Source organism: Heptranchias perlo, chromosome 23, assembly GCF_035084215.1.
Source record: "Heptranchias perlo isolate sHepPer1 chromosome 23, sHepPer1.hap1, whole genome shotgun sequence".
Lineage (NCBI taxonomy): Eukaryota > Metazoa > Chordata > Chondrichthyes > Hexanchiformes > Hexanchidae > Heptranchias > Heptranchias perlo.
The window spans coordinates 116,818-136,230 of NC_090347.1; the positions used below are offsets into that span (position 1 = coordinate 116,818).

The 19,413-nt window shown below is 43.4% G+C and overlaps 1 protein-coding gene across 1 annotated transcript in view; it reads left to right on the top strand.

Annotated features, from left to right (window-relative positions):
* LOC137340983 (sphingosine kinase 1) overlaps positions 1-8,919 on the top strand; it is an 81,447-nt gene extending 72,528 nt beyond the window's left edge. Inside the window, exon 5 of the mRNA XM_068003777.1 lies at positions 6,836-8,919. Coding sequence (XP_067859878.1) covers positions 6,836-7,814 — 979 coding nt within the window. The 3' untranslated portion in view covers positions 7,815-8,919. The remainder of the gene's footprint in view (positions 1-6,835) is intronic.
* The last annotated feature ends 10,494 nt before the right edge of the window (positions 8,920-19,413 follow it).

Genomic DNA, 19,413 nt, shown 5'->3' on the forward strand with positions numbered 1-19,413 from the left:
CCTTAACCTTCTCTCCTCCAAGGAGAACAATCCCAGTCTCTCCACATAACTAAAGTCCCTCATCCCTGGTACCATTCTAGTAAATCTCTTCTGCACCCTCTCCAAGGTCTTGACGTTCTTCCTAAAGTGCGGTGCCCAGAATTGTACTCTGTACTCCAGCTGAGGCCTAACCAGTGATTTGTAAAGGTTTAGCATAACTTCCTTGCTTTTGCACTCTATGCCTCTTTATAAAGCCATATGCTTTTTTAACAGCTTTCTCAACTTGTCCTGCCACCCTCAAATATTTGTGCACATATACTTCTAGGTCTCTCTGTTCCTGTACTCCCTTTTGAAATTGTACCATTTAGTTTATATTGCCTTCCTCATTCTTCCTATGAAAATGCATCACTTCACACTAATCAGCATTAAATTCCATCTGCCATGTGTCTGCCCATTTCACTAGTCTGTCTATGTCCTCCTGAAGTCTGATACTATCCTTCTCATTGTTTACTACATTTCCAAGTTTGTGTCATCTGCAAACTTTGAAATTATACCCAAATCCAGGTCATTAATATCTAATCAAAAAGAGCAGTGGTCCTAATACTGACCCCTGGGGAACACCACTGTATACTTCCCTTTAGTCTGAAAAACAACCGTTCACCACTACTCTCTGCTTTCTGTCTCGTAGCCAAAGCATGGCAACAATGCCAGTGTAAAACCTTAAATAAACCCTCAAGCAATTGCTACATGCAGAATAACTCAATACTTAACTGTGTTCTCCAAATTAAGGTCCTCCCACAAACATACACACCCACATTCGTAAGTTTTAAAAAAAATTGACCTTTTTAAAATGAGAGTTCACCTAAGTTTAAAAAAACTTGCACTGATCTAAACCCTTCTTATATCCTCAGTATATCCCAAAAATCTTTACAACTTCTCCCTGTTTCGCTCTCGTTCTATGTGCATCTCACTCTGTCTCTCGCTCTCTGTGCATCTGTCTCTCCTTTTTTTCACCCTGTTCCACCTTCGCTCAGCTCATCTCCAGCACAAAACTTACTTTTATGTTCCTTTAATTCTCTTCTCACTCAGCTCCTGATAAACAAGCTACTCTCTTGGCCTATGCTAGTTGTCATCATCAATGGTACCATCTCCTAGAACACTACCCGTCTTTCTCTCAAAGTCACCCAAAAACCCATACTCAATCCTTCCATCCTAGCCATTTACTGCCCCATTTCAAATCTCCCTTTCCTCTCTAAGGTCCTTGAACAAGCTGTTGACTCCCAGTTCCGTACCCATCCCTTACATAACTCATAGTTTGGGTCCCTCATGTCAAGCTTCCGCCCTTCTATCTGTCCTGAGATGGGCCGAATCAAAGTCATGAAAAAACATCCTGTGTGATTGTGACCATGATGCATCTCCCTTCCTTGTCCGTCTTGTAGTGTATTTGCTTTTACTCTCAACTCTTTAGGATAATCAGAGGTGAGATCAACCAAGGCTTTATGGAATCATAGAAAGGTTACAACACGGAAGGAGGCCATTCAGCCCATCGAGTCCACACTGGCTCTATGCAAGAGCAATCCAGCTAGTCCCGCTCCCCAACCCTATCCCTGTAGCTCTACAGATTTTTTCCTTTCAAGTACTTATCCAGTTTCCCTTTTGAAAGCCATGATTGAATCGGCCTCCACCTCAGGCAGTGCATTCCAGATCCTAACCACTCGCTGTGTAAAAAAGTTTTTTCTCATGTCACCTTAAATTTATGTCCTCTGGTTCTTGACCCTTCCATCAATGGGAACAGCTTCACTCTGTCTAGACCCTTCATGATTTTGGATACTTCTATCAAATCTCCTTGCAACTATCTCTATTCCAAGCAGAACAACCCTCAGCCCTGGAATCATTCTAGTAAATCTCTTCTGCACCCTCTCCAAGGCCTTCACATCTTTCCTAAAGTGCGGTGCCCAGATACTTTTCAAAATAATGGTTTTGTTGACATTAAAAGAGTACAGGTTTATAGATAGAGATGCAAACAACCTTTAAATCAGTATTGTAATTCGAAACTCAGAATGACCGATTCTTCTACTTCGTGAACACTGAAGTTAATTTTCAGCCGGCGTCCTGCATTGTTTTCCTGGTTGGTCCCCTGCTCAGTTTCTTATCAACATTCTTGTTGACAGTAACAACCTCTCAGTAATTTTCCATTCTCCTATTCCATGCAGAGACTGATGCTACCAAACAGCACCTGGTGTTTGCGACGGTGGTGAAGGGAGTGAATGTTTAGGGTGGTGGACGGGGTGCCAATCAAACGGGCTGCATTGTCCTGGATGGTGTCCTGCTTCTTGAGTATTGGAGCTGCACTCATTCAAGCAAGTGGAGAGTATTCCATCACACTCCTCATTTGTGCCTTGTAGATGGTAGAAAGGCTTTGGGGAGTCAGGAGGTGAGTCACTTGCTGCAGAATACTCAGCCTCTGACCTGCTCTTGTAGCCACAGTATTTATGTGGCTGGTCCAGTTAAGTTTCTGGTCAATGGTGACCCCCAGGATGTTGATGGGGGATTCGGCGATGGTAATGCCGTTGAATGTCAAGGGGAGGTAGTTAGACTCTCTCTTGTTGGAGATGGTCATTGCCTGGCACTTGTCTGGCGCAAATGTTACTTGCCACTTATGAGCCCAAGCATGGATGTTGTCCAGGTCTTGCTGCATGCGGGCTCGGACTGCTTCATTATTTGAGGGGTTGCGAATGGAACTGAACACTGTGCAATCATCAGCGAACATCCCCATTTCTGACCTTATGATGAAGGGAAGGTCATTGATGAAGCAACTGAAGATGGTTGGGCCCAGGACACTGCCCTGAGGAACTCCTGCAGCAATACCCTGGGGCTGAGATGATTGGCCTCCAACAACCACTGTCATCTTCCTTTGTGCTAGGTATGACTCCAGCCACTGGAGAGTTTTCCCCCTGATTCCCATTGACTTCAATTTTACTAGGGCTCCTTGGTGCCACACTCGGTCAAATGCTGCCTTGATGTCAAGAGCAGTCACTCTCATCTCACCTCACCTCTGGAATTCAGCTCTTTTGTCCATGATTGGACCAAAGCTGTAATGAGGTCTGGAGCCGAGTGGTCCTGGAGGAACCCAAACTGAGCATCGGTGAGCAGGTTATTGGTAAGTAAGTGCCGCTTGATAGCACTGTCGACGACCCCTTCCATCACTTTGCTGATGATTGAGAGTAGACTGATGGGGCGGTAATTGGCCGGATTGGATTTGTCCTGCTTTTTGTGGACAGGACATACCTGGGCAATTTTCCACATTGTCGGGTAGATGCCAGTGTTGTAGCTATACTGGAACAGCTTGGCTAGAAGTGCAGCTAGTTCTGGAGCACAAGTCTTCAACACTTCAGCTTGGATGTTGTTGGGGCCCATAGCCTTTGCTGTATCCAGAGCACTCAGCCGTTTCTTGATATCACGTGGAGTGAATCGAATTGGCTGAAGACTGGCTTCTGTGATGGTGGGGATATCGGGAGGAGGCCGAGATGGATCATCCACTCGACATTTCTGGCTGAAGATGGTTGCAAACGCTTCAGCCTTGTCTTTTGCACTCACATGCTGGACTCCACCATCATTGAGGATGGGGATGTTTGCAGAGCCTCCTCCTCACGTTAGTTGTTTAATTATCCACCACCAATTCTCCGGGTTGAACTCCATTTGCCACTTTTCCGCCCACTCCACCAACCCATTGATATCTTCTTGGAGTCTACAGCTATCCTCTTCACTATCAACTACATGGCCAATTTTTGTGTCGTCTGCAAATTTGCCAATCATGCCCCCTACATTCAAGTCCAAATCATTAATATATACCACGAACTGCAAGGGACCCAACACTAGCCCTGTGGCACACCACTGGAAATGGATTTCCATTCCCACCTGTCCAAACACAAGCAGTACATCTCCAGCAATGACTTGACTTCTCTTCCCTTCCCTGCACCATCACCTCTGCAGTCCCCTAAGGATCTGTTATTGGGGTCCCTCCTTATGCTGCCCCTCGATAGCGACATACACAGACGGGGTCACCGTCCACATTTACATTGATGACACCTCTACCTCCCTTGACCACTTGGCAGCTTACCACAAACTCTGCTCTCTTCCCACTGACTCCATTCCTCTTCCTGGGTCCATTGATGGGAAGAAAGAAATAAAACATTTGTTTTTCAGTCTCACTGTGGGGCAGCATTCCTTGTTGCAGGAATTGATGGAGCTTGTGGCATTTTGAGTGCAACATGCAGCAACCCCAACCTAGCCTGGTGCTTTTCAGGCAAGTGCCCATGAGATCAAGCCAGTCTTCTCCTCTGCTTTCAGTGGGAAGGTGGGAAATTCTCACCCACTCCCCATTCCTCCAGTTCCCTCGTGGTCTGTAAAGCACCCAGTGCCACATTCTTAATAATACTATTTAATTCCCTCAAGTGGCAGGTAGGGAGAGATGAGACAGCACCTTGCATACCAGCTTTCAGCCCCTTGGGGCAACAATACAGGCTGCTGCCTCTCAGGGCTTTTAAGATCTGAGAACTGCCATTAGGCCACTGATCAGTGGGGACACAGATACAAGGCCCAGTGGAAGGGCAGTGGCTGGTCCGGATGTGCCTGAGGCATCTCTCAGGACAGCAGCACACGCCAGGCATCCTCAGACACATCACCCTAGGGGCACATAGGTGACGACACCAGGCTGCCCGGGAAAAAGCACCAGAGATGCTGCGGCAGCCAGCTCCCCCACCCAGGGATTGCCATGTGAGAGAAGGGCCTTTTGTACCAGAGGAGCAGCCAATCACCTCTCAGATTGGCCCAAGGGTGCCCCTTGGAGAAGCAGTAAAACAGGATGAAGGGGGGAACATTTCGTCAGCCAGGAGAATCAGAGTGTGAAGAGCAAGTTGGGTAATGGTCACTGTGGAGGGTGTTGTTTTAAAAGAGACCTTGCACTGATGTCCTGCTTTGTTATTGATGGAGTTTAGCGTTATACAGGAAACTACCCTTATTTCATGCTGAGGAGTTGTGGGGATTGTAACCAAAGTACTGCGTTAAACAGCTGAAAACGCTTCACTAATTTGTGTTCTGAAGAACAGCAGCCGTTTTTGAGGTTTTTGGAGTGATGGTTATCCTAATGTCCTTTTCCATGTTCTGCCTTCAAAGCAGCTAGGGGCACCTTGTCAGGAATCTCTTTTTGGATTGTAGAGCTGTTTAGAGCGACTATATGAAGCAGAGAATTGCAATGGTCCTCTCGATGATTTCTCTGATAGAGACGCGTACTTTGTTGTAGTGGATCTCTGCTGCCGTTGGTGCAATTCTTGAAGGAGTCATTGTCCTTGGGAGCAGGAGGTACCTCATTATCCACCGGTTAACTGTTCATATCCAGCATCACATAAATCTGCAAAGGTCCAATCTTGCTGCTGCCAAACTGACTGAACGCCACAGTTCTCTGGAAAAGTGTCAGTCGCTTGACAAATTCAAACCTGCACAGCAGCCTGGTGGATAGTGTCGATGCCCTATGCTGTAGGCAGAGCTGTCTGGGAAGTTCACCATAGCTCCCTGTTGCCTCTTTGGTGGAATGCATTCTTCTCACACAGAACTCCTGCATTAGACCTATGTGGCCTGTAAATTCTTTGGGATGGGGCGGGTTATATCTTGTGGACATGTCCTCCTTTATATCATCATCCTTCCATTTTCTCCTACTACTGCCCAATCTCCATTATAATAGCAAACAAAAGAATTCCCATTGGGAATCCCATACCTGAACTCAGAACCTCATTGTGGGTGAGGCAAATATATCCTGGGGTTTTCAGGTCCATGGGCTGTTGGAGGCATGTTTAGTACTGTGTGGGTGGGGAGCAAAAAAAACAATCTGCAAGCTCGAGGAACAGCTGGCCTAATATTGACTTTTATAACAGCAGACTGTTAAATTTCCACTTACTTTTCAGCAGAAAGTGCTGGTGAAGTGGGATGGATGTGCTGATGTTTCTGGGGATGATGTTCGATGCTCAGGGTGGAGCCTCTGTCAGTCACTCTGCTCTGCACTTTGGTGTGCACCTGGGCTATTGGAACTTGCTCCACATTATTGGGATTTCTTATTTCCATTTCCATCTGCCCCACCGCCTTCAGCCATTCATATTGTCTTTTATTAGGTCTCCTATTGTTTCACATAAATATCACGTCTGCCATTTAACCATCTCCTGTTTTCCATGTAAGCATTTTATGAGTCATTCTATTTCTTTTCCTCCATGTGTGTTTCCCTTCCCTGTCTGTTCTTGTTTAAATGTGGTTCATCTGACAAAAGGTCTGCACCTGAATCGTTAACTCTCTTTCTCACTCCACAGGTGCTGCCTGACCTGTGGAGTGTTTCCACCATTTTCTTTTTTTGTTTCAGATTTCCAGAATTTGCTGTTTTTTGCTTTTTGCTCGCACTTGTTAAGATCTGTCTGGTTTCCCCAGGCAACTGTAGGATTTGCATATGCCTCAAGCTGATTTTAGTGGGCTCACTTTATAAAACATCACAGCTCAATCTCAGAGTAACACCATCAAAGCCATTTTTAAACAAAGTATGGCTGCAGTTTTCTTGTAGCCACTCAGCTCCCTGCCCCCAATGGGATGGGTGGGACCAGTGTCTGCACAATGAGGAGGAAAGGGGGAAGTACAAGAATCAGGCCCTCCTGTTCCATTCTGACACATTGCAAGAGATGTTGCGACATTTAATGAGAAAACCTATGTTTTGATATTTGAGTTTAATATATGCCCACAATACAACTTGAGACCTCAATTTAATCTCTCAAGTTTGCTGCCTTTGGCTACCAATCTTTGCTACTCTTTTATTCCACAGGTTTGATGCAGTAATGAACGAGGAGCTCCTGCTGAATTGTACCTATCTTATCTGCAAAGGTTTGTTTGCTCCAATGGATCTGGTTTCCTTAACAACAACTTCAAACAAACACATTTTCTCCTTTTTGAGTGTGGCATGGGGCTTCATTTCTGCTGTTGATGTGGAAAGTGAGAAATATCGTTCTATGGGATCTGCTCGTTTCACTGTGGGAACTCTGCGTCTGTTGGTGCCACTGCGTGTTTACAAAGGTACACTCTCGTTTCTGCCAGCAGAAGGGAAGACTAAAGAGCCTCTGTATAACGAGGATTCCAATGAACAGGAGGTGAACTGTACCCAGATGAGTTCACAAAAGAAACCAGAAACAACCCAGGGTCTAAAAATGGTGAAACAAAATTCACAAAAGGGAGGATTGAGAGAAACACAAGATGCAGCCACGAGAAGCTCATCAGAATGTAGCTCTGTGCAGACAGATTATAATTTCTGCAATTTGAATAACTCTGTGCAGTATAGTGCTGGCGATACCCAGGTAAAACCATTAGTTGACAGAATAGAAACTCACTATGGACCAATAGATACTCTTCTGCCTCCCCTGGGTCAACGAGTCCCCAGCAATTGGACAATTGTGGAGGCAGACTTTGTTCTCGTACTTGCCATTTACCAATCTCACCTGGGAGCTGACCTCTTCACTGCTCCTTCTGCAAGCCTGAATGATGGTGTCATCCATCTTTTTTACATTAAATCAGGAATTTCCAGGATCTCCCTTCTCCGCCTCTTTTGTGCTATGGAAAAGGGAACACACCTCAGTTATAACTGCCCCTACCTTACTCACCTCCAAGTGAAGGCATTTCGGTTGGAACCAGACACAGGCATTCTCACTGTGGATGGAGAATTGGTTGATTGTGAACCAATTCAAGGCCAAATACACAGTGGAGTGTCTACTGTAATAACAGGTGTGCAGAAAGAGATAATTAAGCAGTGACAGTGCAAAATAAATGCTTCCTTAAATTTTTTGGCTGCCTCTGCAGACAAATTCTTAGTTAATATTCCCAGAGTTTGACATCTGCTACATTTCAAATGAGGCAGTTGTTGCTGAGGACCCTGTGATACTATTATATTCAGAATCTGCATCAGCTTCTGTTAATGACCACACTATCATTGCTTTACCAAACCATTTCCCCTCCTCCACACTTCCATATGTAGATTTCAGTCTTTTTTTTGTAACTGAGAAAATTGTGCCTCTGATTTTGAACACATTTTCTTTGCTGGAACAACTGGACAAGATGAATGTTTTGCTAATTCTTTTCCTTTTTAATATCTTTATTTGTGATTTACAGATGTAGGATCAGTAACGAAGTGTAAGTGAGGTGTGTGAACAATGCGTGAGATACACACTCACCTGAGAGGGAACTTGCATTTATAAAGTGAATTATCACATTGTCACATTTTCCCAACACAGGAGTAAAGATGTGGGTGGCAATTAAGCAAACTGAATGTTGTTGAGCATGAATGTTGCTGCAGCTGCATCCATCCAGGTGAATAACAAATATTCCATTACACTCTTGCCAACCCTTGTAGATGGTAGAGGCATTGAGGGTCAGGAGGTCAGCATACCCAACCCGCTGATGGGCTCTTGTGGTTATGATGTTGAGATGACTAGTCCAGTTAAGCTGCTGATTAATAGTGACACCTAGGCTGTTGATGGTGGGGTACTTTACAATTGTGGTGCTACTGCAAGACAGAGGATGCTCATTATCTGGTACTTATGTGGCACAGATGTTACCTGCCTCTTGTCAGCCCAAGGCTGGATGTTGTCCAGGCTCTACGGTAGGCTGGCATAGGTCTGTTTCACTGTTCAAGCACTAGAATCATTAGTGAACAGCCCCAGTCTTGGCAAAGGGAAAGTCATTGATGAAGCTGCAGAAGATGATTGGGCCAAGGATGCTGCATGAAAACCTACAGCAGTGATGATATGGGGCTGAGATGATTCGACTCTGACAACTGCACCAGTGTATCAGACATGATTCCAGCCATGCGGGTTCTCTGTACTGCCAGCCCTGTATCAATAAACATCCATGTATCACTGACTCATGAGTCCTCAAATCTGTTACATATAATTTACGCAACATAGCTTTATTTGTATAATTTTACATAAGGAGTCCTCATTGTTTATGTAAATCATGCAAATGAGTTATTGTGGTGAGTAATACTCTCCATATTTATTAACTCTTAAATCTGGGCAATCCTGCAAATAAGATGACCACTTAACTACAGTGCCTATTAGGCACTTCCCTACCCACCATATTACACAACCCCCCCCTCCCCCATTACACAGCCTGCCCCCCTTCCCTCATTACAAACCTCTCCTGATTTTCAGTTCCATTGAAGTCCATAGAAAGGAAAATCAGAAGAGATGTTTAACAAGAGGCCAATCTGATATCACCAAATCAAAATTAGCCCCAGTGATGCCTATTTAAATTATGCAAATTAGCTACTGCATGTTAGATTATTTGTCAGCTACCTTTTTTTTTTAAAACTTAACTTTTTTGATGTATTTTGGGATAATAATTCTAGGCAGGTTTTCTGAGACAAATCGCTTGCAATCTTTACTAGCAGGCTGTTAGGTGATTAACTCAGTCAATGTATCTCAATCCTAATAGGGGAGAAGCTTCATAAACTGCCCAAAACATCACCTGGTTCCTCTTTCAAAAACCCTCCTCACTACTTCTTCCAGTAAACCCCTGCATCAGTGACAGTGTTCAGTTCCATTCGCAACCCTTCAGATAATAAAGCAGTCTGTGCCCGCATGCAGCAAGACCTGGACAACATCCAGGCTTGGGCTGATAAGTGGCGAGTAACATTCGTGCCAGACAATTGCCAGGCAGTGACCACCTCCCCTTAACATTCAACTGTAAACAATCTTACAACACCAAGTTATAGTCCAACAATTTTATTTGAAAATCACAAGCTTTCAGAGGCTTCCTCCTTCGTCAGGTGAGTGACTATAACTTGGTGTTGTAAGATTGTTTACATTTGTCAACCCCAGTCCATCACCGGCATCTCCACATCTTGACATTCAACAGCATTACCATCGCCGAATCCCCCATCATCAACATCCTGGGGGTCACCATTGACCAGAAACATAACTGGACCAGCCATATAAATACTGTGACTACAAGAGCAGGTCAGAGGCTGGGTATTCTGCGGTGAATGACTCACCTCCTGACTTTTCATCCGACCTTGGTAATTTACCCACTTTCAAAAGATGCTAATCCCCTTGATACTTCCTCTCTCACTAAGTTTATCCCATCCAATATTTCACACTCCTCCTCAACTACAAAGTCTGCATCGTCCCTCTCCTTTGTAAAGACAGATGCAAAAGTATTTATTAGGAACCGCCTCCAAACATAGGTTACCTTTTTGGTCTCTAATAGGCCCTACTCTTTCCTTAGTTATCCTCTTGCTCTATATGTATTTATAAAACATCTTTGGGTTTTCTTGTGTGCCATTATGGCTGAGGGGAGGGCTCGTGGAGCCTGTTCCTCCTGTTAGCTGATTGGTTCTATATCCTTCTCGAGTGGATGTGGTAGGGTGCAGAACTTTTCCCTGATTTGTTAACGGTGTGACCAACTGGTTCTGGTCATAGCCTGCTACTTTTGCTGTTTAGCATGCAGATGTCTAACTTTTAACTTCACTAGATTGGTACCCCTTTCAAAAAGATATGCTCCTGGAACAACCTTGAACACTCTCCATTGAGCCAAGCTTGGACTCCCAGTTGATGATAATTGAGCACACAGGATGTGCTGGCCACAAAGTTTCAGATTGTGAGGTAAGCAATTCTGCTGCTGCTGGCCCACAGCACCTCCTGGATGCCCAGATTTGGGCTGCTAGCTCTGTTCTTAGTCTGTCCTACTTAGCATGGTGGCAGTATCAGACAACAGAGTATCTTTACCATGGAGATGAGACGTCATCTTCACAAGGACCATGTTATAATCATTCCTACCAATAACACCATGGCCAGATATGTCTGACAGGGGAATTAATGAGCATGAGATGAAGGAGGTGATTCCTTTTGTTGGTTCCATTGAACAGATATAGGCCCAATTTAGCAGCTGTGTCCTTCAGTGGTATTATTACCACGTCACTTTTGGACACTCAAGTCTCCCACCTAGAGTACATTTTGTGCCCTTGCTTCCCTCCAGTAAAATATAACATGAGTACTGATTAGTCATTTAGGGAGGGGACAACAGGTGCTGATCAGGTGGTGTCCATCACCATATCATGGGGTCTGAAGTCAGTTAGGGTCTTCAAGGGTCTTCCACCATGCCCCCACCGCTAGTATGTCCATATGGCGATTGGGACAGGATACACCCCAGTGATGGATGATTCTGGGATGTTGGCCGATAGACATGATTCTGTGACAGCCTGTGGGATAACTCTCCCAACTTAGGCACCTGTCCCGAATGTTAGGAGGATTTTTCAGAGTTGACAGGGCTGAGATTGCAGAAGCCTTGTACTTAAAAGATTGGCAGTACTCAAAGTAGAAAAGTCACCCGGTGCAGATGGGATGTATCCTAAAGGGAAATAAGGGTGGAAATTGCAGAAGCTCTGGCCACAATCTTCCAATCCTCCAATATGGGGATGGTGCCAGTGGACTGCAAATGTTACAACCCTGTTCAAAAAAGGAGAGGGGGACAAACCCGGCAATTACAGGTTAGTCAGCCCAATGTCGGTAATGGGGAAACTTAGACAATAATCCAGGACAAAATTATTACATTATCACTGTAATACAGAGAAATGATATTGGGACAAAGGATCAGGATAATGAAACAGTTTGAGTAGAGATAAGGAATAATAAGGGGAAAAAACCACTAGTGGGCGTAGTATATAGGCCTCCTAATAGTTGCAACTCTGCTGGAAGAAGTATTAATCAGGAAATAGTCGGGGCATGTAATAAGGGAACAGCTATAATTATGGGGGATTTTAACTATCATATTAACTGGACAAATCAAATTAGGCAGGGCAGCCTTGAGGAAGAGTTTATTGAGTGGATGAGGGATGGATTTCTTGAGCAGTATGTAACTGATCCTACAAGGGGGCAAGCAACCTTGGACCTGGTCCTGTGTAATGAGCCAGGATTAATTAATAATGTCCTAGTTAAGGATCCCCTTGGAATGAGTGGCCATAACATGGTTACATTCCATATCCAATTAGAGGGTGAGAAGGTTGGTTCTCAAACAAGCGTACTGAGCTTGAATAAAGGAGACTATGATGGTATGAGAGCGGAATTGATTAAAGTGGACTGGGAAAATAGATTAAAGGGTAAGACGGTACATGAGCAGTGGTGTTCATTCAAGGAGTTATCTTACAACTTTCAAAAAATATATATTCCACTGAGGAAAAAAGGGTGTAAAAGAAATGACAGCCATCCGTGGCTAAGTAAAGAAATTAAGGATAGTATCCGACTAAAAACAAGGACATATAAGGTAGCCAAACTTAGTGGGAGGATTGAAGATTGGGAAGTCTTCAAAAGACAGCAAAAAGTAAGTAAAGGATTGATTAAGAAAGGGAAGATAGATTATGAAAATAAATTAGCAAAAAATATAAAAACAGATAGCAAGAGTTTCTATAGTTATATAAAAAGGACCTGATGGCTTACATCCGAGGGTCTTGACGGAAGTGGCAGTAGGGATTGTGGATGCTTTGGTAATAATTTTCCAAAATTCTCTGGACTCGGCAAAGGTCCCGGCAGATTGGAAAACTGCTAATGTAACACCCTTATTTAAAAAGGGTAGTAGGCAGAAGGCTGGAAATTATCGACCAGTTAGCCTAACATCTCTGGTGGGTAAAATTTTGGAGTCTATTATTGAGGAGACAGTAGCAGAACATTTGGATAAACATAATTTAATAGGACAAAGTCAGCATGGCTTTACGAGGGGGAAGTCATGACTGACAAATTTGCTTGAGTTCTTTGAGGACATAACGTACAGGGTGGATAAAGGGGAACCAGTGGACGTAGTGTATTTAGACTTCCAGAAGGCATTCGACAAGGTGCCACATAAAAGATTATTGCTCAAGATAAAGAATCACTGGATTGGGGGTAATATTCTGGCATGGGTGGAGGATTGGTTATCTAACAGGAAGCAGAGAGTTGGGATAAATGGTTCATTCTCGGACTGGCAACCAGTAGCCAGTGGTGTTCCGCAGTGGTCGGTGCTGGGTCCCCAACTCTTTACAATCTATATTAACGATTTGGAAGAGGGGACAGAGTGTAACATATCAAACTTTGCAGATGATACAAAGATGGGAGGGAAAGTGGAGAGTGAGGAGGACATAAAAAACCTACAAGAGGATATAGACAGGCTGGGTGAGTGGGTGGAGATTTGGCAGATGCAATACAATATTGGAAAATGTGAGGTTATGCACTTTAGCAGGAAAAATCAGAGAGCAAGTTATTATCTTAATGGCGAGAAACTGGAAAGTACTGCAGTACAAAGGGATCTGGGGGTCCTAGTGCAAGAAAATCAAAAAGTTAGTATGCAGGTGATAAAGAAGGCCAACGGAATGTTGGCTTTTATTGCTAGGGGGATAGAATATAAAAACAGGGAGGTATTGCTGCAGTTATATAAGGTATTGGTGAGACCGCACCTGAAATACTGCATATAGTTTTGGTGTCCATACTTAAGAAAAGACATACTTGCTCTCGAGGCAGTACAAAGAAGGTTCACTCGGTTAATCCTGGGGATGAGGGGGTGGACATATGAGGAGAGGTTGAGTAGATTGGGACTCTACTCATTGGAGTTCAGAAGAATGAGAGGCGATCTTATTGAAACATAAAAGATTGTGAAGGGGCTTGATCAGGTGGATGCGGTAAGGATGTTCCCAAGGATGGGTGAAACTAGAACTAGGGGGCATAATCTTAGAATAAGGGGCTGCTCTTTCAAAACTGAGATGAGGAGAAACTTCTTCACTCAGAGGGTAGGTGGTCTGTGGAATTTGCTGCCCCAGGAAGCTGTGGAAGCTACATCATTAAATAAATTTAAAACAGAAATAGACAGTTTCCTGGAAGTAAAGGGAATTAGGGGTTACGGGGAGCGGGCAGGAAATTGGACATGAATTTAGATTTGAGGTTAGGATCAGATCAACCATGATCTTATTGAATGGCGGAGCAGGCTCGAGGAGCCGATTGGCCTACTCCTGCTCCTATTTCTTATGTTCTTATGTTCTTAAAATTAATTGGCACTTGGAAAAGTATGGGCCAATAAAAAAGTCAGCATGGATTTGTTAAACGAAAAATAGTATTTGACTAACTTGATTTTTTTTATTTTTTTTATTCGTTCACGGGATGTGGGCGTCGCTGGCAAGGCCGGCATTTATTGCCCATCCCTAATTGCCCTCGAGAAGGTGGTGGTGAGCCTTTGATCAAGTAAGAGCGTTGAAGAGGGTCGTGCAGTTGATGCGTATATGGAATTTCAAAAGGTATTTGATAAAGTACCACATAATAGACTTGCTAGCAAAATTAAAGCCCATGGGATTAAAAGGGACAGTGGCAGCGTGGATACAAAATTGGCTCGGGAACAGAAAGCAGAGTAGTGGTGACTGGTTGTTTTTCAGACTGGAGGGAAGTATACAGTGGTGTCCCCAGGGGTCGGGAGCGGGAGCTAAATATTCAGGGTTATTTAACATTTCGGAAGGAGAGGAAAAAAAGGTAAAGGTGGTGGGGTAGCTCTGTTAATAAAGGATGAAATTGGTATAATAGTGAGAAATGATCTTGGCTCAGAAGATCAAGATGTCGAATAAATTTGGGTGGAGGTAAAATATAGCAAGAGAAAGAAGTCACTGGTGGGAGTAGTACATCAGCCCCCTAACAGTAGCTATACTGTAGGGCAAAATATTAATCAGGAAATAAGGTAATGCAATAATCATGGGCCATTTTAATTTTCACATAGATTGGACAAATCAAATTGGCAAAAATAGCCCCGAGGAGGAGTTCATAGAGTGTATTAGGGACTGTTTCTTAGACCAATACGTCAGGGAACGAACCAGGGGAATAGGCCATTTTGGATCTGGTAATGGGTAACGAAATAGGATTATTTAATGATCTCAAAGTAAAGGATCCCTTGGGAAGCAGTGATCATAACATGATGAATTTCACATCCAGTTTGAGAGCGAGGATCTTGGGTCTGAAACTACTGATGAAATGTATCCCAGGACGTTATGGGAGGTTAGGGAGGAAATTGCAGGTCCCCTAGCAGAGATATTTGAATCATCGACAGCTACAGGTGAGGTGCCTGAAGATTGGAGGGTAGCAAATGTTGTGCCTTTGTTTAAGAAGGCCGGCAGGGAAAAGCCTGGGAACTACAGACCGGTGAGCCTGACATCTGTAGTGGTAAGTTGTTAGAGGGTATTCTGAGACAGGATCTACAGGCATTTGGAGAGGCAGGGACTGATTAGGAACAGTCAGCATGGATTTGTGAGAGGAAAATCATGTCTCACGAATTTGATTGAGTTTTTTGAAGGGGTAACCAAGAAGATAGATGAGGGCTGTGCAGTAGACGTGGTCTACATGGACTTTAGCAAAGCCTTTGACAAGGTACCGCATGGCAGGATGTTACATAAGGTTAAATCTCACGGGATCCAAGGTGAGGTAGCCAATTGGATACAAAATTGGATTGACGACAGAAGACAGAGGGTGGTTGTGGAGGGTTGTTTTTCGGACTGGAGGCCTGTGACCAGCGGTGTGCCTCAGGGATCGGTGCTGGGTCCGCTGTTATTTGTTATTTATATTAATGATTTGGATGAGAATTTAGGAGGCATGATTAGTAAGTTTGCAGATGACACCAAGATTGGTGGCATTGTGGACAGTGAAAAAGGTTATCTAGGATTGCAACGGGAACTTGATAAATTGGGCCAGTGGGCCGATGAATGGCAGATGGAGTTTAATTTAGATAAATGTGAGGTGATTCATTTTGGGAGATCGAATCGGGCCAGGACCTACTCCGTTAATGGTAGGGCGTTGGAGAGAGTTATAGAACAAAGAGATCTAGGAGTACAGGTTCATAGCTCCTTGAAAGTGGAGTCACAGGTGGATAGGGTGGTGAAGAAGGCATTCGGCATGCTTGGTTTCAATGGTCAGAACATTGAATACAGGAGTTGGGATGTCTTGTTGAAGTTGTACAAGACATTAGTAAGGCCACACTTGGAATACTGTGCACAGTTCTGGTCACCCCATTATAGAAAGGATATTATTAAACTAGAAAGAGTGCAGAAAAGATTTACTAGGATGCTACCGGGACTTGATGGTTTGACTTATAGGGAGAGGTTGGATAGACAGACTTTTTTCCCTGGAGAGTAGGAGGTTTAGGGGTGATCTTATAGAAGTCTATAAAATAATGAGGGGCATAGATAAGGTAAAAAGAGTCAAAATCTTTTCCCAAAGGTAGGGGAGTCTATAACAAGAGGGCATAGATTTAAGGTGAGAGAGGAGAGATACAAAAGGGTCCAGAGGGGCATTTTTTTCACTCAAAGGGTGGTGAGTGTCTGGAACGAGCTGCCAGAGGCAGTAATAGAGACGGGTACAATTTTGTCTTTTAAAAAGCATTTGGACAATTACATGGGTAAGATGGGTATAGAGGGATATGGGCCAAGTGCAGGCAATTGGGACTAGCTTAGTGGTATAAACTGGGCGACATGGACATGTTGGGCCGAAGGGCCTGTTTCCATGTTGTAAACTTCTATGATTCTACTGTATTAAACTTAAATAAGGGCAATTATAAAGGAAAGAGGGCGGAATTGGCTAAAGTGGACTGGGTAAACAGATTAGATGGTATGATGGTGGATAAGCAGTGGCAAACATTTAAAAAGATATTTTATGACTTGCAACAAAAATATATCACTGTGAGGAGGAAAGACTCCACAAAAAGGGTGAACCAACCATGGCTAACTAAGGAAGTCAAGGATGGTATCAGGTTAAAAGAAAAAGCATACAACATGGCAAGATTACTGGTAAGCCCGAAGATTGGGAAAACTTTAAAAACCAAAGGATAACTAAAGGAATAATAAAAGAGGAAGAAAATAAATTATGAGAGTAAACTAGCAAGAAATATAAAACCTGACAGTAAAAGCTTCTACAAGTATATAAAAAGGAAGAGGGTAGCTAAAGTAAACATTGGTCCCTTAGAGGATGAGACTGGGGAAATAATAATGGAAAACAAGGAAATGGCAGAGGAATTGAACAGATATTTTAGTGTCTTCAACTGTGAAGACAGATACAATAACATACCAATAATAGTAGAAAATAAAGGGGAAAAGGGGAGGGAGGAACTAAAAATAATCACTATCATTAGAGAAAAAGTACCAGGTAAACTAACGAGTCTAAAGGCTGACAAGTCCCCTGGACCTGATGGCTTGCATCATAGGGTCTTAAAGGAAGTGGCTACAGAGATAGAGGATGCATAGGTTGTAATCTTCCAAAAGTCACTAGATTCTGGAATGGTCCCAGCAGATTGGAAAACCGCAAACATAACACCCCTATTCAAGAAGGGAGAGAGATGGAAAACAGGTAACTACAGACCAGTTAGCCTAACATTTGTCATTGGGAAAATGCTAGAATCCATTATTAAAGGAAGTAGTAGCAGGACATTTGGAGACTCATAATACAATCAAGGCGAGTCAACATGGTTTTATGAAGGGGAAATTGTGTCTGACAAATTTATTTGAGTTCTTTGAGGAAGTAACGAGCAGGGTGGATAAGGGGAACCAATGGATGCAGTACAATTGGATTTCCAAAAGGCATTCGATAAGATGCCACATAAAAGATTACTGCACAAGATAACAGCTCATGGTGTTGGGGGTAATATACTGGCATGGATGGAGGATTGGCTAACTAACAGAAAACAGAGTCGGGATAAAAGGGTCATTTTCAAAATGGCAATCTGTAACTAGTGGGGTGCCGCAGGGCTCAGTGCTGGGGCCTCAACTATTTACAATATATATTAACGACTTGGATGAAGGAACAGAGTGTCTTGTGGCCAACTTTGCTGTTGATACAAAGATAGGTGGAGAAGCAAGTTACGATGAGAACAAAGTGTCTGCAAAGGGATATTGACAGGTTAAGTGAATGGGCAAAAATTTGGCAGATGGAATATAATGTGGGAAAATGTGAAGTCATCCACTTTGGGAGGAAAAATAAAAAAGCAAAATATTATTTGAAGTGGAGAAATACTACAAAATGCTGCGGTACAGAGGGATCTGGGTGTCCTTGTACATGAAACACAAAGTCAATATGCAGGTGCAGCAGGTAATCCGGAAGGCAAATGGAACATTGGCCTTTATTTCTCGAGGGATGGAGTATAAAAGCAGGGAAGTCATGCTCCAACTGTACAGGATGGTGAGACCACACCTGGAGTACTGCGTACAGTTCTGATGCCCTTATTTAAGGAAGGACATACTTGCAATGGAGGCAGTTCAGAGAAGGTTCACTCGGTTGATTCTGGGTATGGAAGGGTTGTCTTATGAGGAAAGATTGAACAGGTTGGGTCTATACTCATTTGAGTTTAGAAGAATGAACATAAGAACAGGAGTAGGCCATTCAGCCCCTCGTGCCTGCTCCGCCATTTGATAAGATCATGGCTGATCTGTGATCTAACTCCATATACCTGCCTTTGGCCCATATCCCTTAATACCTTTGGTTGACAAAAAGCTATCTATCTCACATTTAAATTTAGCAATTGAGCTAGTATCAATTGCCGTTTGCGGAAGAGAGTTCCAAACTTCTACAACCCTTTGTGTGTTGAAATATTTTCTAATCTCGCTCCTGAAAGGTCTGCCTCTAATTTTTAGACTGTGCCCCCTACTCCTAGAATTCCCAACCAGCGGAAATAGTTTCTCTCTATCCACCCTATCTGTTCCCCTTAATATCTTATAAACTTTGATCAGATCATCCCTTAACCTTCTAAACTCTAGAGAATACAACCCCAATTTGTGTAATCTCTCCTCGTAACTTAACCCTTGAATTCCGGGTATCATTCTAGTAAACCTACGCTGCACTCCTTCCAAAGCCAATATGTCCTTCCGAAGGTGCGGTGCCCAGAACTGCTCACAGTACTCCAGGTGCGGTCTAACCAGGGTTTTGTGTAGCTGCAGCATAACTTCTGCCCCCTTGTACTCTAGTCCTCTAGATATGAAGGCCAGCATTCCATTAGCCTTATTGATTATTTTCGGCACTGTTCATGACACTTCAATGATCTGTGTACCTGAACCCCTAAGTCCCTTTGGACATCCACTGTTTTTAACTTTTTACCATTTAGAAAGTACCCTGTTCTATCCTTTTTTAAATCCAAAGTGGATGACCTCACATTTGCCACAGTTTTGCCCATTCACCTAATCTATCAATATCGCTTTGTAATTTTATGTTTTCATCTACACTACTTACAATGCCACCAATCTTTGTGTCATCGGCAAACTTAGATATGAGACTTTCTATGAGACATCTAAGTCATTAATAAATATTGTGAATAACTGAGGCCCAAGACAGATCCCTGCGGGACTCCACTAGTCACATCCTGCCAATGTGAGTACCT